At 37.0% G+C, this 25,113-nt stretch overlaps 1 protein-coding gene across 4 annotated transcripts in view; it reads left to right on the forward strand.

The window, feature by feature from the left end:
- Positions 1-24,810, forward strand: part of Eip74EF (Ecdysone-induced protein 74EF) — a 209,375-nt gene extending 184,565 nt beyond the window's left edge. For all 4 annotated transcript variants that reach the window (XM_053746007.1, XM_053746006.1, XM_053746008.1 and 1 more), the window contains 2 exons: positions 3,090-3,287; positions 23,599-24,810. In XM_053746007.1, the coding sequence (XP_053601982.1) occupies positions 3,090-3,287; positions 23,599-24,134 (734 nt within the window). In that variant the 3' untranslated portion in view covers positions 24,135-24,810. The remainder of the gene's footprint in view (positions 1-3,089; positions 3,288-23,598) is intronic.
- Positions 24,811-25,113: the final 303 nt, after the last annotated feature.

Consider the following 25,113-nt stretch of genomic DNA (forward strand, 5'->3'; position numbering starts at 1 on the left):
TAATTTGTGTGCGTTCGAGCTTAATCTAGCCTGATGGGTAGCAAGGTTGAGGTCTAAGGTTTTACCCACAGCGCAAGTTCTATAATGCCTATTCATGCTTGCCTTGAAGAAAATCTATTTTTAGGACCGTGAAGTAAACGGGCCCATCTACTTTCGCCATGTCCGTCCGTCCATGATGTTATATGAACAATAATTCATATGAATATTATACTTTGACAATAGAACACAAAATAAATTTCCAATACGCAATCAATTCATAATATAAAATTAAATCATTGTGCAAAAATTTATACTTATTCGGCATCACACAAAGCTTAACCCTACTCGTGGGCAGGTCACTCTAACCCCGTCCTAAGCAAATAATGCGCAGATGTTTGCGCATATTGCACACATTGCGTCCACACATTCACCCAAAATGGGTATGTTTTTACGCAAAAATGGGTTAAGCCACCTTGCGCTGCGAATCGCTGCGTCATTTATTACAATAACCTAATCTGGCGTTGCTTCTCGCTCACTCCGATAGCTACGTCCCTTTCATGTTTTGAATCCGCCGCCGGCTTTTCGTTCCTATTGACACTTTGAAATTGGAACGTCACGCGTGGGTGCGCGGACACAACCCATTGTCCCGATGCCATTGTAAGATTCGCAATCGGCATACAGGGAGTGCATTGCGAGTTTCACATTTCTGGCCACTGATATTTTTTTTTTTACCTTGTAAGTCAAATTTACTAAGATGATTAATTAAATTGCAAAAAAAAAAACAGTTCACACAAGATATATCCTCAACCACAGGCTACATTATCAATCTTAGTATCGTCGACCATTAATCGCACCTTAGAAAGCCACAGTAGGTATATAACTCAACCATATATATCTAAGGCCGGCCAACGGCGACTCAAAATCACATAAAGAATCTAAGCTGAATTACCATCTTAAAGGAACCGTACAAAGAAGTAAAGCGAGGGGTCGTCAAAGACTTTCTGAGATCGCGTTTTTTTTCGTGCGAAGGGTAATGTAACATTCAATGTGACTAATCTATCTTTCTTGCTAACATTGTTAAGTTATGTGAAGGATTTTGATGAACCGAACTTCGTACAAAAATCCAACGATACGAGCGTCATTTTCCTCCGCTATTGCACAATTTCGAAAAAGAATCACGCAGTAAAATATTGGTTTTAATTTCACATAATAAGACATGAATTTCTGTCGTATATGCTTAAGAGACATGTTAGCAGAAACAATATAATCATTGCTTTATAAATTTATCATTGTGTATACACGTGGAGAGCAACTACAACTAAGACAACTCAAATTCACATAACGTATCGCATATTGTCGCGGCGTCCATTCATATGCAAAAAATGGCGAATCTAACTGTTCAGCGCGGATTATGGTCTAACGCCACCCATACAAAGTAAATGGACACTGGGCAGTCCATAAAGATGAGCCGATATAGGAAGGGTCCCTTTGCCGTCTCACCTTTGTTCTTCATTGTGATATTTTACTAATGGAACCACATTCCTTGCTGACCGGTAGACCGGTAGACCCTCGTGTCACAAACCCGTAATCATTATTTATACTTAATTTATTATTATTTTGATACGTGAGATGAAAGGGTTGCCAGTGTTACCTCAATAGGGTAAATTCCGTGTTCGGGCCGATGGTCACTCGTTCGGAATCCGAACGCTTGGTGACAACGCTGGGGAGCGCGTTTTGTTTAATACCTTGGGAATATTAATATGCAAAAGAATCTGTAACTAACGCGCCGAGGTCGAGTTATTTAAGCGAAATAAAATATTTACATTTGCTTTTTAAAACAGAAAGTTTCATTTATTAATCTAATATATGAAACTTAAATTACGTAAAGTGATTTAAGTTTAATATTTAATATAATGTTTACAAATAACTTATTTAAGAAAATTACCAGATTAAAAACAGTCACTCCTGTGATAATACAAATAAAAATCTTATTAAAAAATATGAATATGTTTGCGCAATGAACCAAAGAAAAAAAACTTATAGATCGATTAAACGCGTACTAGTTCTCATTCAGCTACCGGGAGCGGGAGCCCCGCGTCGGGCGCTTCCCGATTCCCAGGCATTGTCCGCACTGAAGGGTTAACAATGGACACAAAGGGGTGTGGACAGCGCATTAAAACGCGCTGGTCAAATGGTCACTTTAATACCAGTCATAGCTCAATGGACAAGGAAATGTGTATGAATAACTTCTTTCTTCTCTCTTTTTTTTCTAGTTGCATGACCGCTGTTGATTATATTATTTAAATACTGGCCGTTATTCGTCAAACTTTTTTATTACACCCATGAGAAAGTTTGGATTCTTTATTTGAATGACCAAACGAAATTTCTTGTAATTTGGTCAAGACTAATGTAATCAACATTATAAAAGATGCGTTGCCAGAAAATTAAAAAAAATATATGCAACCCTAATCTCAGTCGTAAGACTCAGATATTTGCATAATCGTAAATTAAGGTTGCACCTTTTTGCATAACAATTGCATCTGCATTCTCTCATGCAAAACAGGTTGATGCAAGTGTATTTTAACATTTTTCTAACGGTCACCTCTTTGTCCAAACTGACCATAAAAATAGGATTAATGAGATCTTGCAGGGTTCGTGCGAATAAAAATGACCGTTAGATGCAGATGCCGCTGGTGCAGACGAATGATAAAAATATGCATAAAAATATATATTACATCTGTCCATATTATACTTGCCAAATTTGACACTCGCTTTGTAGTGTCATTTTGTGCGCAACTAAAGTTTTAAAAGTATTATTTAAAGTTAATTAAACAATCGCAGCTAAGCGCTACGCAATCTCGTAGCGAATAAACCCAACTATTTATTTAATTATTGAAGATTATTATTTTGGTTTATTTAGGTTATTATTAGTTTATTATCTAGGTTTAAAATACTGAAAAAATGGTGTGAAATAATACATTTATTTTATTTTTAGAACGTTTCGCTTTTTAGTTTCTTTCTTTTCTTTTAGGAATTTTTTCATACTATTTAAGCGTAGTGCTTTCTGTGAATCGTTGTGTTTTTATAATTTATTATTATTTTGTGGCCAGGCTCCTTGCCACCCTCGCCGGCCGACAGCGGCGTCTCCGACGTGGAGTCCTCATCGTCAGGAGCCGGCAGCGCGGAGGAGTTGAAGGCGCGGCTGCAGCCCCCTCCCGCGCCTTTCCACACCCCCTTCCTCCCTTTCTACCAGCACCACCAGATCGCGAGCACGCTGCAACATCACGCCGCGCATCCACGGCCACCAGGTCAGTTATAGCATAGTTTAATTCATACCATATTCCTTGTATTTGCCTCTACAACTGTCAGTGCCTAAACTGCCATTGCCTCGTCTATGACACTACCCACATTCCATGCAATATTCAAAATAAATTAGCATGGAACTTCAGGTGAGATTCACCCACCCCGCACCTCTCAGACTGTAATGGTATTCGATAATCGACTACTTACATCGTTGTATGTACTTACATTGTTATATTACCGATAAGAAATTATACATAAATTTCTATTAAAAAAATGGTAAGCCCTTCGGGCATTATAGGGGGCAACACTGTTTGAATGAGTTTCTTTCGGCATTTCTTCTCTGCAGTAGTCGTTCAAACTGCTAGTAGTTTGTAGCTTTGGTAGGTAACTATCATTTAATTTAAAATATAACTTGAAAAAGTGCCTGTGAAGACCTAATTTCTGAATAAATGATTTTAATTTGATTTTTGATTTTGACTGTATGAACCAAGGTCAGTTGGCTGTCTTGTCTATGATTTAGGTAGTGAATGAAGGACGTTTGTTACTTAGGTAAATACTTCTGGAAGGATTCAATTCAATTTGGTACAGTAATATGATAATATAACCTGGCATCGCACATATATACTTATTACCACGGAAGCGCAAAACTATATTATTTATTTGAAACTATTCTAAAATAAGTAGGTATTTGGTAAATATGTATAGCAACATCTAATACAGATAGGTACCTACTTTAATCTTGACATACGTCAAGGAAATACCATATTCTGATCAAACAATACATACCTACTGTTAAAAAAAAAACTTCTTCTATGCTATCTTTGTTCTTGGGTCGTATAATAAATATAACAAAAAATCAAAGACAACGACAATGTCAAATCTTTACCTACCTATTTTAGTGCATTATAATTACTTTTTGAATAACTTTTTTAATTTTTAATACCTACTTAAATGGTATGAAGTCAATCCTTCAAGGCGAAGGCGATAATTAAGTATAGGTATCTAATAACATTTAAAAGATTCCAGATTTGAACTTGACGAATCAAATAAAAACAAATTAAACCACCGAAAGATGCGTCGAATTAAAAGTAAAAAGAATCTATGGAATAAAATTAAAAATAGAAAATTGAATAATAATGGCCAGTTTTATTGCGGTGAGGTGAGCGGGAGGGGCGAGGTGACCCGGTGAACGGCCCTCCCGGAAGGTGACCTGGCGGGAATTCGGGAAAAGACCATAGACTAACTGATATACACGAATGTGACAGCAGACAGCAAATAACGTTTTTATGTGCGAAAATATTTGAAGAATAGTTTAGATTGTACCTATTTGTTGGTCGGAAAAGTACATATTTGATTATGATATGTTGAATGAAATAATCTCAAATTATGCTATTTTTGGACTGTTTTGTTCGGGTTATAAATAATGGTTATCCTCTCGGCAAACATTTTTTTCACTTACATTTATTCGATTCTTCAACATATTTATATTATAAAATCCAATGAAAATGATTTTCTGCCAGTGTAACAAAAAAAACAATCTAACAAGAATCCCATAAGTTTATTTTCGCGACAGATATGCTACATTCGTACAAAATAATCGTTTTGTTTTTTGTTACTGGCAACTTACGACCGGTTATTTTTTGAACAAATACTGTGTGAATTATTGGCGCGAATTTGTGCAGTTAATGTCACTTTATACGAAAGAAGGCCAATTGGCTACGGGCCAACGCATCTCCGGAAGCCAGTGATAAGACGTATATGCATAATATGTATGTGTCCGTCAGGTTGTTACGACCACACTTGAACCTAGTTGGCTAGAGCGCAAACTCATCTGTTGACAACACTATTGCGTTGCAGTTGACAGCTGTCACTAATTTATTAAGTTTATATCACAGGATTACTTGAGTCTGTTTCACTTGATAGATAAAATATATACAATAGTATGTTAGGTATGTGTAGAAGTTACATTGAAAAACAAAACTATTATAACTTATATTACTAAAGAGCACACACTACTTTAAGTGGGGTCGATTTGTTTGAATTAATTCAATCGGACGGAATATTATAAATCAAACACGTAAAGGACTTTATAGTCATCCTCATTGGTTGGAAAAAACATGTTTTGAGCGTGTTTTTAACGTGATAACCTGTACTTTATCTATATGTAGCCATCGAGACATCCTAAACAAATATGGCTATACCAACCAAGGTATGTAGGTTAGGTCTGTATATGTGTAAATAGACCCATTTCTGTGAAAAAAGGCTGAACTTTATATAGGTAATGTTTAGTTACTATACTATAGACAAGCCAGCATAGTTTTTAACTTCCAAATTAGGTACTAACTCGTCAAATTAAGTACTATGGATTAGACAATGTATAAAAGAAGAAGTATCAAAAAATACATTTAAAAAATTTAACACAGCATTTCAAAATATTTTACACTAACTTGTTTAAATTCTAGATAAAATTAATGTGATATTTACCAATCTTTGTTTAAAAGGAAATGGTTTTCAAACGGGCCCATCGCCCATCGGCAAGCAGAATCGATAAAAAACAAAAGTCTTAATCGACTAAACGAGTATTCGACAGAACAAAAACCGTCGGAACCAGTTGGCATGACTCTGCATCAGCCATATATCGTCTGTCCTCAGCTATTTGACATTGTGAAGGTCAGTGCTCCTAATATAAAGATGCAAAAAGTACAGCAACATCCCGGGCCTAAATTCAAACCAATCTAGTCACTATCACTAGGGTATAGAAGCCTATGTTGTATGACTTGGTGTATTGTTGCATGTAAGTACTGAATGCGCATCGCGTAGTCGCGCTTCCCGCGCATGCGTAATGGCCACTTTCGCTTGGCGCGCATTTTAATATCAGTCTGGTCTAGCTAGCCCTTTGTTTGTCAATCTAATAAAGAATTCTAATCGGATATGAGACGCATAATCAGCGGAAAACACTGTTAGTAAATGGCTGGAGGAATAAGGAATATCCCTGTTCATGTGATTTTTTTAGCATAGGCACAAAATATGAACAGGAAAGACCCAACTCTCATGACAATTTTATTACGAAACTATAAACTAGTCAAGATTACTGTTAACTAATGGCTGTATAGGCTTTAGATCTGTGCCTTTCACAGATAAAGTTAGAAAATACTGATATTTCATATTTTTTTAATACCAGTAGGTTTGACAACTGGATACTTAAAATGTAGACATTGTTTTGTTGATAATAATGAGTATTTGTGTTCTTATCAAGATGTTTTAGATAATTAGACCGCTGTATCTGGCACAGAGGTGAAACGCACACGGCCACTGCACTATTAGATAAAATCACAGATTAATACAAATATCCCTTTAACCTTACATAACTGGTTTGAAGCGATCCCTTATTTGGATATTCCAGTAAGATTTATATGGAATTTAATGAGAGAATTTGCTGAATTGGAAAAGCCGTGATTTTTTATCTTGTTTTCTTTCATTATGAAAAAATATAAATACTACGTGAAGTTTTAGCATACACAAAAAAGACACAAAATAGTTTAATTTGTTAATTATAGTTAATAATATCATCAAAAGACTAAACAACACTGCCTTTTATAACTTACTGAAACCGTCCACAGCCCACACAACTATATATACTAACATACGAGTACTCTAAATTTTTAAATGCCAAAGGTAATACAAATGTCACCCATCTTTGAGCTATATACTCGTAACAAAGCACGCCCTTTGCCGACTGCTTTAAAAGAAATAAATAAATGGTTTATTTGACAAACACATAAGAATCACTAGTCAGTAATGTACAAACTACTTACTACGACCGCTCAACGGACCATTGCCGTAACAGCACACACGAAATTCTGTGTTGCAAACGCGTGTTGAGCAATATATCGGCGCCATTGTCAGCAAATCTTGCAAAACACGACCTTACGAATTGGGCAGTCGAAACATGAATACGACGCACATACACACAAGATCTTGCCGAAATCGTTCCGCTAATAATTAAGTATTAAAGAATTAATTAGAGAAGCCAATCGGGTAAATTAGCTCTTCGCACGCAAATAAAGTAATTCATTTAGAACATAGTGGACAAAGAATTTGGATGTTTCGGTAAAATTTTTCCTGATTTTATCGTTATAGTGCGCTTTAAGTGTAGGGTAAATGTCCTGGGTTAAGCCCCGTCTAAATGTTTCTTAGTTAATATGCTATGAATCAATGTGCCATAAAATTCATTCAAATCACGCTGTTATTGGTTTTTACAATGATAAAACTGGAGGCGCAGAAAACCGCATGACTATAATCAGTCGTGAACGACGGTCGTGGGCACTTCGCGGATGCGTGTCCGTATCCGTTCCGATTTCTTACAGTGCCGCAGAAGACAGAGGAATAAATACTAATTAGGTTTTTAATTCCAACTAATTCAGAGGACGACCACTCAAGAAAGCGCGTCCAAGCATTGGAAACTAATCTGACTCATATCTTACTAACCAATGAGCAAATTTCTTCCGGTAAAAGTTCACAAGGAAACCTGCATGTTGGTTGTAGAATGTGTTTGAATCGTGATTGCAATGGTAATTTAAATAAGTCATGTAATAAATCATACATAATGATCACGACACGACCTCAGGCTGAATTGAGGAAAACTATACGCTCAAGATATAGATATTTCTTATTAGAATAAAGTGGGACGCTGTAGATCGGACATTACCTACCACATCACACAGATGTTGATTATCTACAATACAGCCCTCGTGTCACTCAGAAATAAACAATACAGATCCAATCGGCCGAACATCCGACCAATTGCATCACAACACTTTCGTTATTTTTGTGCGATAACTCCGCGCAAACAGATACCGCCAATGTGACATTCGCATAAACGAAATGGAAATTAAAATTATCGCATCGCCTATTCTGCAGTCGCTGCATCGCGATACAGCGTTGTGTGCGTGTAATTATACGTTTGTACATGTTTGTGTGTAGGTATGGCGGCGCTGTGTGCGCGGGAGTGCGATGTGCGGCTGTGTGCGTGAGGTAAACGTCCCGTTCAAGGGCACTGCAGCGCTAGCGCTCGTATCGTATTAATAGTGGCGACTATTTTCGCCGAGTGCTCGCGCCCGCATATTGACATTCGCGGATTACCAAAACGGACGGCTTTTGGCTTACATCACGACGCCCACTTGAAACCTCCTCTTCCTGTTTTTTACTCTTTTGATGTACTGAAAGTAAAACGCGAACACGTGAAGAATTATCGAGTACAGCTCCCAGATGTGTGAATCATAAGGTCTAACACGAACGCGATAAACACTATTTACCTACTTTCGATACCGTCCGACCTGTTCGATACCACAGAACACTCCGACCGTCATGCAATTTAATGAATATTTGTAGTAAGTTATCTAAATTTGATTTTCTATAATGAAGTTTCTTTTCACACATATTGTTTACTTATACGTATATTTTGATAGTAACAATTTCATATGTATTAAATAATACCACAATATGACAAAGGGAAAATAATTAAGTTTAAGGAAGGATGTGGTTTTGACTTATTCAATATAGGTTGTACCCGCCTGTCGCAAATGTGTCATATCTAGTGTCCATAAGTTTATCTAATAGGTAATAGATTCGAATATAAATGTAACCATAAGCATTTATGTGTAATGTATGTAAGGATGCAATCTTTTGTTTTTAATTGCACCATGAACCGTCGCCGTATAAGGAAGACACGACACGCCATCTGTCGCACGAAAAGAGATTGCGCAATCAGCGACCTAGTTGCCGCGGCCGCCGCTGCCAAACGAGCCTCTGCCGCTACTTCTCTACAATTACATATTTTGGTGTCGCAACACCGTGGTCCCATCCGAGTTGAACGGCCCGCGACCTTGTGTTGCGCAGCGAACGCGTTGAAAGCGAAAGGTCTGCCATCGCTCGCGGATACCACGTCCCGGGATATATCACAAAATTCCCATTCATACTCATATGGAAGGCGTACGTGACCTACGACCCGTAGACCCAGGATTTTCAGCAAAACCGCACATTAATCAACCGCTACTTAATGAATCACTTGTCGTATCGTGGCGTTATGAGCAGAGTCAGCGTGCGTCACCTTCGAGCGTTCCGTTTCACACGCGGCGGCTTCCTGCGCTTGCGCGCGCCGCGTTTCGCAACCCATCTCCGCTCAACTCGGCGCGGTCGGTGGCGCAACCACCGCCATCTTCCCGCTTCCGAAATATACGAAATAGTAGCAATAACAGAACGTGCGGAAAATTATCGTGACCCAATTCCACATGGAATCTCAGCGCTCCATTTATCCAGAAACCTCGTGCGATCTTTTACGATAGGTATAAAAACAGGAGGGGAGTCCAGCCGGCCTATATGCGCGCTCCACTGGTTTCCCGTTTTAAAATTATCTGCTCGTTCCCGACGGAGCGGCAAAATGCTCGCCCTTCACGGACGCTCGCCCCTGTCCCTACACTCGAAATAGACTTCCACAAGCCGTAACCGGGTCAATTATTGGCAGTTAGAAGAAGAGATTGCAAGTCGCCGACTCGCTATCCTTGTGTTTATGCGTCGGAGACCTAACCGGGTCAGTGTTAGGCCGCATAGCGCTGCATAAATAGCTTCGCTGCCCCCCGCGCCGCATGCACTCGCCGTGGAAGTGGCCAATATCGTAGAGTTGAGGGTTTCGCAACTGTTTACGCACACCCGGTGCCAAACCGACAGATTCCAGAGAATAGAATCGTTGCTAAATCGTATCTTTAATGCTGGCCGTGTCAGTTCTAGCGGCCGTGGGAATATGGGACGGTGCCGTGGGCGGACATGAAGTTACTCTCAAACGAGTCTCATAATCAGCAATGTTGATTACGTAATTTCACACTATGAATAATTTTGAGCAGATGATAATGGTCCCTTTGACTTCACAAACAATTGGCACCCAACAATACAGTGATGTCAGAAGCTGCCAATTTACAATTTTGATCGATAATTAGCTGAAAAAAGTCGTTCCGGCCTGATTGCCGAGTCAGGGTCAAATTGGGCAACGTGTTGTGATGGAAATCTAGCGAGCCTTGACCGCAGCGGCCGCCCCTCAACCCGCGTTTTTACCGCGACGTGTTACGTGCTGACAAACACACAGTTATGTCAATAGAGCCAGTAAATAACTAAAAACAGTTACAAATTGTCATGTAATCGGCTATTTTTTTGTTGGAAACGCAAGGACCGCAGCTTCTCGTGGCCTTGTCGTAGGTAACAAACCAATTTCCTAATCCACGGTAAACGAAGGTCTTCAATTACGGACCATTTTAGGTATTGTTTTCATTGACAATTCGCGTGAATCGTGATTATTAAAAATATTCGTTTCTTTCGCCTCGAAACGGCTAAATTGAACACGCGAATAAACATCATTGTTTACTTGCGAAAATGCGATGTATCGGGGGCGGATATGGTAACCGGAAATGCTGAGATGAGCGGAAGTCGAAAATTGTCGGCTATCACGCAACGCAAACCGCGAGCGGACGTAAACCGCGCATCTTCCCCACCACACGTGCTACGATGTCGAGGCTGAACGGCTACAAAACAGTCTGAAGTTAAGACTACATCACGCGTATAAGCTATTTTTGTAGGAACTCAAATGTTTAAATTGCGCTAATAATATTGCGCTAAGAAATTCCATAAATTGTCCTCCTTAGTAATATCTAAACTAAATTATTTTTTGGAACTAATTTCTCAGGTTCATGACTAAAAACGAAAGTATTTTATAATGTATAAGACCTATATTTGTTAATTGACGTCCTTGGAGAAAAGGCTGCGGTGAAGTTTGTTGCGCCGCTTCTTCTTCACCTGCGCTTTGGAAGCCGGCAGTAGACTTAGTTTAAGTAATTTTTTGACGTCAATAAGTGATGTACATCATCCTAAATTGAATAAATAATTTTTAATTTGAATTTGAATAACCGTTTCAATAACTTGTTTAGAACATGAAAAATTCCTTTGAAATATTATTAAAACAGAAATATAAACCTACAATCATTAGATTGATAACGTAACGTTACAAAAACTGTAAATTTTGTCTCTCACTCTTGACTCATACGGAAAGAAGACTTGAAGGAAATACACAACAGGGCAACATCATTAAATCACCAATTAAAAAAGAAAAAATCCAATAAAATTCTGTAATTACATAAATCTGAAAAGTGTTCCAACAACTGGGTCCGTTACCCTTTGATTTCTTTGATTTATCCAATATGGCGGCCAAGGAAGTGCTGGAATTCGCGGGACGCGTTGGGAGGGGGGGGGACCGCGGGCGCGGGCGGGGGTGACCTTCGCGCGTTGATGCAATGTCGCCGTGTCATTGACCACGAGCGCTGCGCCGCGCAAACAGTTGCAGCCACCCCCTCTGCCCCCCCCACGCTCTCTCGTCTCTATCGCCCCTCTGTACTCCTACTGCATTATTACTGTTTCGTTTCGCGATAGCTTGACGAAGGTTAGTGATACGATTTGGTAAATAGTAAATTTACTTTTTTCTCCACCGCGTGTAATGAAACGTGACTCTACGTTAAAGTACTTATGTCGAATCAAAAATAAATAGGTAAAAAAATAATGTGTTTTCACTTTATTCATTTTAACTATTGTAATTATTCAACATACATTACCTATAACTACCTATTTACATATTGAATATTTTTCCTATGTGCTCTTAGTCTGTGCCTTTTTTATATCTCTTAATATGGTCAATTTTTAAACGTTTGCACAAAGAATTGGCAGCTCAGAAAAATAGTGTTCCGATTTTAAAAATAAATCCCTTTTGAATTTTTTATTTCCATGAACGACGTCTCACAGAAATTGTCAACTCCTAATCAACTCTTTTACAACAATATATAAGTAGTCTCTTTCGCTGATAACACGACACCAATTTTGCGCGCGAATTGCAAATGTCCTCTTTGGCAGGTAAATTTTCTTTCTTCCTTCAAACGTCCGGTATTAACGGAAATAACCATGAAAGTTGACAATTAATTACAATTTATTTAATCAAAATCAAAAATCAAAATCAAATCATTTATTCAGAAATTAGGCCTTCACAGGCACTTTTTCACGTCATAATCTAAATTAAATGATGTTTACCAAAGCTACAAACTACTAGCATTTCGGAACGACCACTGCTGAGAAGAAATGCCGAAAGAAACTCATTCAAACAGTGTTGGTCCCTATTATGCCAGAAGGGCTTGCCATTTTTTGTATATAAATTCATGTATAATTTTTTATCAGCAATATAACATTAAGTACATAATAAAGTACATGGTCAAAAGGTATACTGAAACATATTATGATTGTGATCAAGTGCTGATGAAAGGAAAATATATATATACTTATACATATACGTATAATTAACCAAACAAAAAAAAAACTTTTAATAAAAGATCGAGCTGACCAGTTCCCCCGGCAGCACCCGTTCACGAGTTGACGCGTGAGTCAGCCATCGCGAAGCTCAACCACAATAGAGGGAACCTCCCGACCCGATCCACGACGCCGCCACCGGTTTGACCATTTGAATGTGCATGACATACTCGATCTCCATAATCTAACATAATAGATACCTATGTTACTTTCAGACACTTGGAGATCACAAATCACGTATATGTTTTATAAAATTTTTAATTGCATATTAAGTTTATCTATTGCATAAAAACGCCATTAGCTGAATAACATCGTATGCGATTCATCTTTTTTCCTTATTAGCAAAAAGGAAAATCGGTTTCCTCACACCTTCCTCGTTGTTCTTCATCACCAATGTCAAAGCCACATACATTGACACAGTGTGACAAGAAGTGTCACAGATAACAGCGCGGGTCACAAAAACAAGATGCAATAAAAATTAAATATATTTTCCCCTGATTGCAGTTTACGTAAGAGAGGTTTACGAACTCGTCACCTTCATCGTTCCCAACCCGGAGGTCGTATTAACAGTATCGAAGGCGATAGGCAAACAATGGCTGACTTTCAGTGGCAACAATATGTCGTCGAGAAAGTCGATGGTGTCACACTTGGCAGTGTTAAATAATAAATGTTTTTGTGGAATTTAATTATTTTTGAACGACCTTCAATATGTATGCTCTTATTCGACGCAGGTTACCACACACACACTAATTGTCAAGTTCATGATATTTAAAAAAAAAAAGAAGCGATGGTGTGGAACGTTTTGAGTTCTACTCGTGCCGCATGAGTTTGTATACCAATATGACTCATGTATAGCAGTTTTGATAAGCCACCAATTGCTCCCGGTGAATGAATATCTTCGTGAGGAAATCTGCACACTGATCGAGATAGTTAACTTGTGTGTATGCAACTACTTGCTATTGGGGTAGTCGTAAAATACATTTCAGATGCCTTTAGGCAACTTTAATAAGATCTGACACCAGTGTTAATAATAACACACTCAATAAGAAAGATCATAGTTCGTCCGATCAGAGTCCGGCCGAAAAAAACACAATATTAATAAAAAGTAATACAAAAAAGAAAGATTGTATATAGATAGGTAATGTTTGTTTTCCAACACATTGTCAAGATTTTTTTGTAATTCCGTTTCATGGTAATTAATCACAAAAAACTTATTTAAAAATATTTCTGTAGATTTTTACATACACAGGTGAAGATTTTTCGCTTTTTTTAATTTAGCAGTTATTTCCTAAAATATATGTTATACATACATGCTTGCCTTAACGCGCAATATATATTAAGTGGGAAGTATAAAATACCGTATTAATTTAAACATATATATTACTTATTCGAATTTTTTCTTCATTGCCAGTACGCCAGATTTAATAAATCACAGGCAGATTTCTAAAACATAACTTCTCAATTTAAAAAAATGCGCCAACTTTCCTAACCTCAAATTCAATTTTAATAACTAGAAATACTTGTTCATTCATATTCATAGTTCCTATGAATTTGTTAGATAACCTTTCCCAACGTTGACCAGCGCTGGTCTCCTGACCTTCCTCAATATCTGCAGCCATATGGCGGGCAGTGATAGCTGCATCCTGTTAGCACAAAAATATTCGGTGCCCCGAGATAAGCTTATCTGAGGCTATCTCAACAAACAGGCTCGGTTGCAATGCTAATACTTTCTGAAAAACATCGCAGTGTATTTTGGTACCATATATCTAATAAAGACTTCGACTAAAAAGCTAAAAGCATTAAAAGTATAATTCTCCCGATAAAATTATCTCTGTAATACAGATTTATGAAATGTTCTTATATCTATGCTCTGTAATTAGGTATATATTATTTTTTATACTACTAGTAGGCAAAGAGGCATGCGGCCCACCTGATGGAAAGCGGTCACCGCAGCCTATGGACGCCTGCAACAGCAAGGGCATCACGTGCCCAATTCAATCAATTTCTATTTTGGCGTTCTACCCTTGTGTCGATGATGATAACGTTCGGAAATAGCATATATTGACAGCAGTGGCTTATTTCATTTTCATTCGGTTTAAATTTCATAAAAAATTGCCCAAATTCCGAACTGATTGATTTTAATTCAATACTTATATCTATTTCGCAATAAATAAATATTAATCTGTGCGTCTGACCGTGAGAGCGACATGTAATGCTAATTTTCTTTCATATCATTCGTCAGTGTAGACGTTTACGCGGTTGCAAAGCGCACAGGTAAATGCCAAGAACCGTAAAATCCCTATAATACCTATACTGAATGGATTTTTCTGCAAGGAATTACTATTTATATTCAAATCATTTATTCAGAAATTAGACCTTCAAAGGTAGATACTTTTCACGTCAAATAATTTTTTCATTATCAGCTACAATATTCTTGAATCAATAATCAAAAATGTTAATTGGCACTCCTAATAACTGTGATGTAATAATAATAACCTCTGATAAGTCGGAACAGAGCAATATTCTTTTTTTTTATACTCTTATATGTTTTAATAATTGCAAACGGTCTCCGTAAAGCCTGTCAGCTGAATGTCATTGCAAAATATGGTCCTTATAATCTGTATCCAGTTGATCAAACACGCAGTAGACTTGTTTGCGCACCCGACGTTTCACAACAAAAGTGTACCTAACCTTACTCATGACTGCAACGTCGCTACTTACTTTGCACACTCGAACTGATCATGTGTTTACGGAATTTTCTTTTGCATTTTTTTTTATTGATTGTAAAAATTGCTGAGCAATCGAGCACCACACCGAATCATACTCGCATGGAACTCGATGTCACGTCCATATAATAATGAAAGGATAAGATAATAATTTTATCACAATTAGTATAGGACATAAAATTAACTTATGAGTTACGCCGTGAGTATTTTATTTCCTCTTATGATTATCATAAGATTATCATATCACATCCAAGGCGCATTGGGGAAGAGCAATGAAAAAGCATACTGTACTCTCAGCGTTAACTTTTTATGCTTCGAAATATTAGGTACCTAAATCGTTATGTTATAAACGTTCTTGTTTTTGTTTGTCAGAGGACGCGGAAAGGTGCCTCACACGGACAGATTAAAAAAAATGTCGCGGCTATAAAGCTAATTCGAGACTCGATGTGTCCCATATAAACAACTTCGTGGCGATAATTTTGTATTTGGAACACACTTTGACAAAAATAAATCAAAAATATTTCATGTACTCGTCGTAATTACAGAAAAAAAAAATCTAAGTAGGTAGGTAGGTAGGTACTTGTATTTATTATATATAAATGTACTTACATATTCTATATGTGAAACTTTTGATCTAGAATATTAAACTTTTTACAATACATTTATTGTAAAAAGAATAATTTCTACGCGGAATTTTTACCAGTGTAATTTTTTCTGAAGGTTTTAATTAAATTCTTATAGTTCACCAATAGTGAAATAACATTAGCCTGTTTCGTCGAACTATTTTGTGCTTTTACACCATATTTTCTGATGATGTGGTTATCTCGAAATTCTACATAAAATGTAGTAATGTAGTCTCAAACTTCAAAAGTGCAACAACTGCATAAAAATCTCCATGACATCATGATTGCAGCGATTACGCAAGGAAAGCATTCGGGAACCGGTCCCTACGAAATATATGCACAAATGACATTACACCGTCCCGCCGTCCGGTGTAAACGACACAATATGCAAATATCCAAGTTTCATAGCTAAACTATTCGCAAATTTTAAATGACATGATAGGACAATTTTCAGCTACCTATATATGTCAGGAGCTGAATAAGAGACTTTAGAGAGATAAATTTCCCAATTTTAACGAATTAGAACATATCGACGAAGGCAAAGCGCAACTCAATTTTAGCTTCGATAAATATTTTCGCGCGTATTTGCTCCAGTCAAACTTTCACTGTCAAATATGAATGGAAGTAGCCTACTCCAGCACGTTATATAAGTCTTGGATCAATTCCAAATATTATTTTTTTTTGTAAGGAACGATGATAGCTCGCTCTCTCTCATATTCTTCAAAATGTGTATCGCTACATCTTATTCTATCCGGATTATTTAATATTAAAGCTATATACCGGTTTTTGCGATTTCCAGTAATGTAATGAAAGAAGAATCTTTTAAAATCATACCTGTTTTATTATCAATCGACTTGTTATTGTAAAGATTGGTTTGGTTATTTATAGCCGCGAACATCGCTATGAGAATACGGAATCTAGTCGAAGAGTAATTCTCAAGCCTCCGCCCCCGCCTGACCCCGTTACTATACTAGTGCTGCCCTCTTGTGTTGTTTGTCTTTTGCTATATTATTCCAAATTTAATCGAAATCCCCACATCGATTTACCCGTGAAAACTTGACAGACAGACTTTCATATGAAAAATTTTAAGTTAGGAAGGAATGGAAGTATGGGTAAAGCGTTGATGTCCTAAATATTATCCTAAAATAGGTATGTTTGTTGGGATTATATTTTTCAAAAATATAGTAGGGAAATGTATTCAAAACATTTCATATCTCGCGGCAAATAAATTGGTTAGATTTTTCTACAGCAGCGGGCATGTAAATGAATGATTCTTTTTATCATTTAACATGGAATATATTTCGTGGTCTCTGAATGAATTCACATATCAGTAAATATTAAATATTATTTACTATTGTTATTAAAACATGCACTTGCAAGATAGTTATAAAAATTGAGAAATTATAAACACACACACATGTAATAAACAATTATTTTTATAACATATTTTTTATCAAAATAATATTTTTTTCGCAAGTTATGCAACCGCATAAATTTTATCTAAAATGTCACCTTGATAAGAATGCACGAAAAAAATCTTATCACGCACCACCTCAACTTATGCCCCCGAAATCTCACGGATCACGTGGCTTTATCCCATCCCAGCGTATATAAACACCTATTTCCTTATTTGCTTAAAATACCCATGATTAACTTAATTAAATCACTATACCTAATATTTTTGTTATTCCACTTTATGTATGAAGTTATCATTATAGGATAGAGTAGGACGGCAAGAGAAATCTAAATTATTATCACTTATAATAGTTTTGAAAAGATGATATATTATTTTCCTGAAATAAATTTTCTTTTTTAATTTCATAAAAAAATCACAAAGACTCTGGCTCGAAAGGCAAGGGGGACCTAAGTCTAGCTGTCATCTGTAGAACCATAAAGAATCAATATTTTATAAATAGAACATATCTTTGAAAACCAAGATGGCGGCGCATGCAAAATTTCTTAATAGACGGGAGTAGGGAGTAGCAAGCGGACTGAGGGATGCATGGTCTGTGAAGGTCAGTCGGCGGCGTCATTTCCTGGTCATTGCCTCCTCTCCCCGCCGGTGCATCGCATACAGTCGCAATCTTAGAAACACGCACACCGCTTTCCGGTTGCACAGGAAAACGTACATAGACATGGCTGTATCGAGATGTTTCTTTGCTTCTTTTTTTTCTTAATAGTTTGAATATTCGAATGCGCTGCAAATATTATAACGCGTCTTGATTTTAGGCGCCATATTATTTAAAACTAAAACAAAAATTTTGAAAATGACGCATTTTTATACAAATGACGAAATATTCTATGATTTAGATGTTTACTAAATTGTATTTAGTAAACTAGTTAATCATGGAATTTGTACTCCGTAGTACCTACTAATTCCGTGAGTTAAATAAATATGCTTAAAATCTTTAAAATAAAATCATTCAAGACAATGTAATCTACCATCGTGAATATATTTCATTATATTATCTCTTCCGTTTCAGAAGATAAAAAGTTTCGTACATGCATCGAATCTGGTTGCCTAGAGGAAATGTGCCTCGTATCTTATCTATCTAATTCTTTCGCGCAAAAATAGACGATAATATTTTTCGCGAAGTGATAAGCGTTTGTTGTCTGCACATATCTTGTGACATCAGAGATATGGATTGTTTTCTAAACAATCATGGCTTGCAAAATATATGAGACTTTGAAAAAAGACCATTTTATATAATTCCGATGATAAAATGTTTCCAGAAGAAATGACATTGTGAAGCATTGCAAACATATGGCCTTTCCAAATGAGAAACAAGCGAGAAAATCAGAAATATCCGTAAATATGTTAAAAATAAACTACGTCGCTTTTTTTTTTAATTCCCCTTTTTAGCCTGTGACAGTTTTTCTAAGCAAATATTTACGAGCAAAGAAGCACTTCGCCATTTTTAATATTAGGTTGAAATGAACAATATACATTCATAGAACGCGTCATGCATCATGTCATGTGTGCAAAACAAGAAGGCCTTTGTATCGCAAGAGGTTTGTGGGGTAACCCATTTATTGCAACCGCGGGATGCGCGCGCGCAACCGGTTACCGCTCACCCCCCCAAACCCCTCCTCCCTCGACCCCCTCCAAGTAAACGTTCGCATACTCGCATCCGGGAATGGTACAATCCATCTTGGTGGAAAACACCAAAGCATAGGGCTTAAAATGACGCGCGGTGTACTCGACATAACTCTCTTTTGGCATCTGTTGCTAGTAGGGATGGGGGCATATCGATGGATTCTGGAAAAAGATAGGTTATTTATAGCTATGATGAGTACCTGAAAGGTAGTTCGAGTTCGTAAAATACTCGACGGCCTGCATTGGTTTACGATGACCACCAAATGGCAAGTGGGATACATGTTTGTAAAAGCCATTAACTTGTATTTGTCATAAATATCCGCTTTGAGTTTGCCATCGTATTTTTGTGGTATAACGTATACCTAATACAAAATCGTCTTGCTAAAATTTATGTGGATCGTCTTTGTTATTCTTTCGCGAAAATACTACACAAATAAGATTAAATTTAACAAAAAAGTAAAGCTTGGAACTAGTCGTAACATAATTTTATAAGACGAAATAAACATCATTCTACCGATACATGTATCGGTCAGATCAGATCAGACCATGGTCTGATCATGTCACACGTTTAATTAATCGATCGATTAAACTTATTACCCACATCCCTAAACTGAAGTTGACATTCTAAGCCCAGCCGGGAGCGGTGTAACCTTGATCTTGGTGCAACCAGTAGGATGCTACATCTAAAAATAGACTCGACCAGCCAACACAATGCGTGTTTTTTAGCGTCGAGCTTCCCGGGCTAAGGATTTTATAAGCCGCAGAACGGTTCATTAAATTGTTAATACCATTTGCTGCAGTTCGTGCCGTTATCGTTATGAATTATTTATCTGATACTGTCCGATATATTATCATTATCCTCCTGATAAAATTTCTCTTTCTCTAGTCCTATAAATACCAACATGACAGTGATAATACCAACATGACAGTGATAACATGTCAAGCTCCAAAAAAAAAAAAACTATAAACAGAAAATGGCCATAGGTATGTAATATATTTTTAAATACAAAATGTTCTTTGAAAAATAAACTTAAATGTGCCAGGTGCTTTTTCTCACGAGTCAATCGTTTAGAATGAGTAAATACCAACTAGAGAACTGTTCAAAGAAATAGCAGAAAAGATATCTGGAAAGCGATTTTTTGCTAAAAATACGCTTTGACGGTGTTGAGTTTATGTGAATATTATCAGGGCCTTTACATATATGATAACGAGATGTAGAGAACAGTACTCAGTAGATATACATATTGAGACACACGTGTAGTGTACCAATATACATGTCCTTTCTAGATATTACAATTGGAGCGTGCGTTTATTCGATCGAAGTCAATAAAATTATTAATATGTGCCCAAAAATGGTTAGCAGGCCGGCCTTCTTTAGGAGACTGTGAGTAAGCATGACTGGAAACGTAACAAACAAACGAACACACGTGTCGGTGTACGAGGTTCGTTGACCTGTCGATAAGCGCGCAAAAATACACGCGTTATATAAATATTAGAAAATAGAGACTAGTTCTAACTGGATCGTTATGGAATAAACAACTACAAAAAATGAATTACTCATCTTATTGTATATTACTGTCGCACGTATGTACTAGTTACTACTACGTGTTCATTTTTGTCTATTAAACCAAACACTTACGGGGTAGACAGAGCCAAGATTGCGAAGCTCGAAGGCCACATCTAGTTGTATGGTCTATTTATATTTGGTAATAAAATGAAGAAACTTTCGTATGAAAGTTTTTTCCTTCATAATGATAAATGTTGTTTCACTTGTACGCGCGCTCCACTTCATACGTCAATCTATACTCACTCTAGGCTACACCACCGCCCTCTGACGAACAAGTAACATGATAACATAATTATTACATGTTAATTTATAATTTATTCACTGCACTTGTGCGCCGTTCCACGCGTCATGGTTACACGAAAAATTACGTGAATATAGCTCTCCTGTGTTTACTTACAAGTTCATAGATATAAACATTATGTAATATAAACCAAATTTTTAAAATTAAATCTACGATAACTTATTTTTTATAGGATCCGTCTTAGGATAGAATATTTTTCTTTTACCGAATTGCTTCGAAATATAAATACTTTATCCCGGTCAATAGTCGGACAAATAAGGTTGTCGAAAACTGTGTGAAATGGAGGAGAATGAAAACCCTGGACTCCGACGCTCTGTGGCGGCGGAAACAACAGGGAAAATGCTCAGATGAATGATGGCGTCGCTACTGTTAAACGTAAAAATTAAAATATCAAATTTTCGTCGTCCTGTCAAATATTATTGTCATTCTGTTGTCATAACACCTAGATCGTCTTTTTTTTCGCTTCTATATGTCGATGATTGACCACTTCCCAGTTGGTTAGGAGCTAATAATAAATACATTTTATCGCTTCCTGCTTGTGTGTGATCTATTTGATGTTTTTGAATCACTCAGTTTTATAGCTTCCACGAATTTCAATTGGTGCCAATTTGTTTTATCTAGAATTCCGTCAATGAGAATCCATTTTGTTTTGTTTATAGCAAATCTCGTGTCTTTAGTCGCGGATTCATTGAATTTGTCCGAACTTTTTGCTAGACAAATAGATTAGACTCCAAAATGATGTCATAATTGTTAAATACCAGCCGGAATTTTAGGTTATAAATATGACTATTTAGGTTATAAAAACGCGGAGTATAACGATGTTTAGGCAATGTTATCAATATTTAGACAACTTCCAATTTATATTCTCTTTTTTGCTCCTTTTTAGTTCAAACATACTTAAAACATAGGAGAAAAGAAAGACAACATAACCTATAACGATTGTTTAATACTTAAATACTATAAATGCTTACTTATAATTACTTACGTAAAACCTTAAAAAGTAGCCTATGCTACTGAACGCTTTATCCATCTCAAAACACAAAAATACGAATATTTTCTCTTTATAAAATCAAAATCAAATAATTTATTCAAAAATTAGGCCTTCACAGGCACTTTTTCACGTCATATTCTAAATTAAATGATGTTCACCAAAGTTACGAACTATTAGCATTTCGGATATAATATTAATCTGGTTATGAGTTTGTCGTCATCATGTTTGTCTCAGGAACTACTGGTTGAACATACAAACATTCCACAATGGGTTCGTATAAGTATAAACCTGAAATTGCGGGACACAAATCGAAGGGCAAAAGGCATTGGTGAAAAATTAACACGTAATAGGACCGTAGACCATCGCTAACCATAGACTACTGAGGAAAACCGAGTCGACGGGCTAGTATTGGGGTCAAGGCGTCGAGTGTTGACGCAATGCCTTATCTGTGCTCCACACTCATTGTCTTATCAAATCATTAGATTCGCCACAGTATTGCTTCATAGGCTTTAGCTGGGTTTTCCGCTGGTTTGATAGTGATAGGACTACGTGGAGTAATGTTGAGATTTCTTAAACTTGGCGATGTTCGTATCAGTTAAAAATAAACTTGACAAACATGATGTTTTTTTTTTATAAATAACGATCCAGTATCCTACCCAATATCTTATTGCGAACGATTCGTCTACAAATGTTTACTAAATAACTGGAAGTCTTACTATATAATGACAATTACTTGTTTTACATAAGCTTTTACTGGTGTGTCCAATATTTAAGTGGAATGGTAACCACTTTTTTGCTGATCATTGCAATTGAAATACAAAATTTTGTTTTGGTGATGTTGAGAATTAGTAACTGATTCAATAAGACTAGGATTTTTTTTAATTTGGCCAAATACATAGTATTAACGGTATAGATATATTAAATTTGGCGAAATTTTTAACTTCCACGACTTACCCGCTTTCACAATAAGCCATCATACCAGTAGTGCTAAGGTGTGAAAAAAAAAACCAACTATCTTACTAACCAAAGGAAGAATTGGCACATAATTTTTTATACTTTTTAAAAGAGAATCATGAAGTTTTATATCTGCATGACGTTCTAACAAAACCTGCTCAGCGTCCTTGTGTTGCGAATTACGAAACCGCATCACGCAAAGTTTACTTACTTAGTGCAATTGTATCAAAATACAGCCGCAGCATCGACAATACGATTGTCCTAGGAGATGCGTGCTTCTCACCGCCAAAATGGGTTCCCACTATTGTTTAGGACAAGTTTACATTCAATATTAACTGCTGCTGCACCGTCAACAAATACACCATCGCCTAAACATCACAATGTTTCTCTACTTTGTTTTGGTGATGAACTTTTTAAATATAGTCTTAGAGATGTCACGGTATGGTAAGATAGATTCGATATTGCCGAAACAGCCACTGCAAAAGTTTCGCATAACAAAATTAAATTATAATAGTATACAAAATAGTTGGGAGCAACCCGCCCGTCCCTTACCTCTCAGATCCCTTGACATTCAGCGTGGAGATGTTCTACAAATGACTATATGAACTATATAGGTAGTCCGTTCTATGGTGCAAAGTAACGTTGGTCTTTCTGTTGGTTACAGTTGGTGGCGTGAACGAGCGTGATGCCTACGGCTACGGGTACGGCGGCGGGGGAGGCGGGGCGCACCACTTCGCGGCGCCCGCGCCCCCGCCCCTCCCCCACGACGACTTCCCCTACTCCGTCTTCGACATCGGGGACTACCAGCGGCACCACCACCACAACAAGCTCAAGCCGAAGAAGCGGCCGCGCAACGACACGCCGCCGACCCCCGGCGTCAAGCGCAAGAGCCGCGAAGGGTCCACCACCTACCTTTGGGAGTTCCTCCTCAAACTGCTCCAGGATCGTGAATACTGTCCAAGGTATATCAAGTGGACCAACCGCGAGAAGGGAGTCTTCAAACTGGTCGATTCCAAGGCTGTGTCGCGGCTGTGGGGCCTGCACAAGAACAAACCCGACATGAACTACGAGACGATGGGGCGCGCCCTGCGCTACTACTATCAGCGCGGCATCCTGGCCAAGGTGGACGGCCAGCGGCTCGTGTACCAGTTCGTGGACGTGCCCAAGGACATCGTCGAGATAGACTGCTCGCTCGCGTGAATCTCCAGTGAAGTGACCGTGACAGGACTTTCTGTAATACGTAACTAATTTAGACGCGCTCTTACATTTTTTCACTATTTAGAAAATTCGTCTATTTTTCAAATCATCATGCATTACGTACCCCGCTTGTCGTTAAGATAATTCTCAAATCGAACTAATATTATTGTCATTGAATTTAATACTATTTATACAAAAATAGGAGAGACGAAATTGATTGCTCAAATGTTTATATAGGTACCTATTTTTAGGGTATTTCAGAAGAGGAAACACTAAATTTGCTAGCTGTTATATGGTACGGAGTGATTTTTGTATAATGTTCAAACGAATTTTTAAATGTTTGTATTGGATTTAAATGTTTCTATATATTGCATGTTTAGAGGACCGATTTCGATCGGCCCGCCGAAACTTCCTACCTCAAACAACATAAGCAACATTAATAGAGTTATACAATTTATGATAATTCGAAAAGCAGATTTACAATATGCAATAAGTATGAACTTATAGTCTAAATAAGAGTTTATATAAAAGAAATATTTACTAAAATGTTTATATAATACAAAATAATATCATAAATTCTCCGGTTACTTTGGTGCTTATAATGGCCGATTCATATTTACTCCTTGTTAAACTACCAACCTCACAGCTGTTGATTCTATTATATATATATATATATATATATATATATATATATATATATATATATATATACTATTTTATATTGTATGTTACGTACCATTCACAGTGTACATTTGTGGTTATTGTCCGTTCGGTTGTCGCCAGTGGCAAATTTGTGACGTAATTTGCAAACCGAATTTTCTGTTGATATTAACTTGGTTATAATTTTTGTGGAGTTTTCTACGATAGTACTGAGACCTACTGCCAATATCTTTCTGTTAATCGGATATATATAAATAATAGTTAAGGGATGATTTGTGCGTTAATTGTGTTAATTATTATATATATAGTTGTTTAGTAAGTG

Source organism: Plodia interpunctella, chromosome 5, assembly GCF_027563975.2.
Source record: "Plodia interpunctella isolate USDA-ARS_2022_Savannah chromosome 5, ilPloInte3.2, whole genome shotgun sequence".
Taxonomy (NCBI): Eukaryota; Metazoa; Arthropoda; class Insecta; order Lepidoptera; family Pyralidae; genus Plodia; species Plodia interpunctella.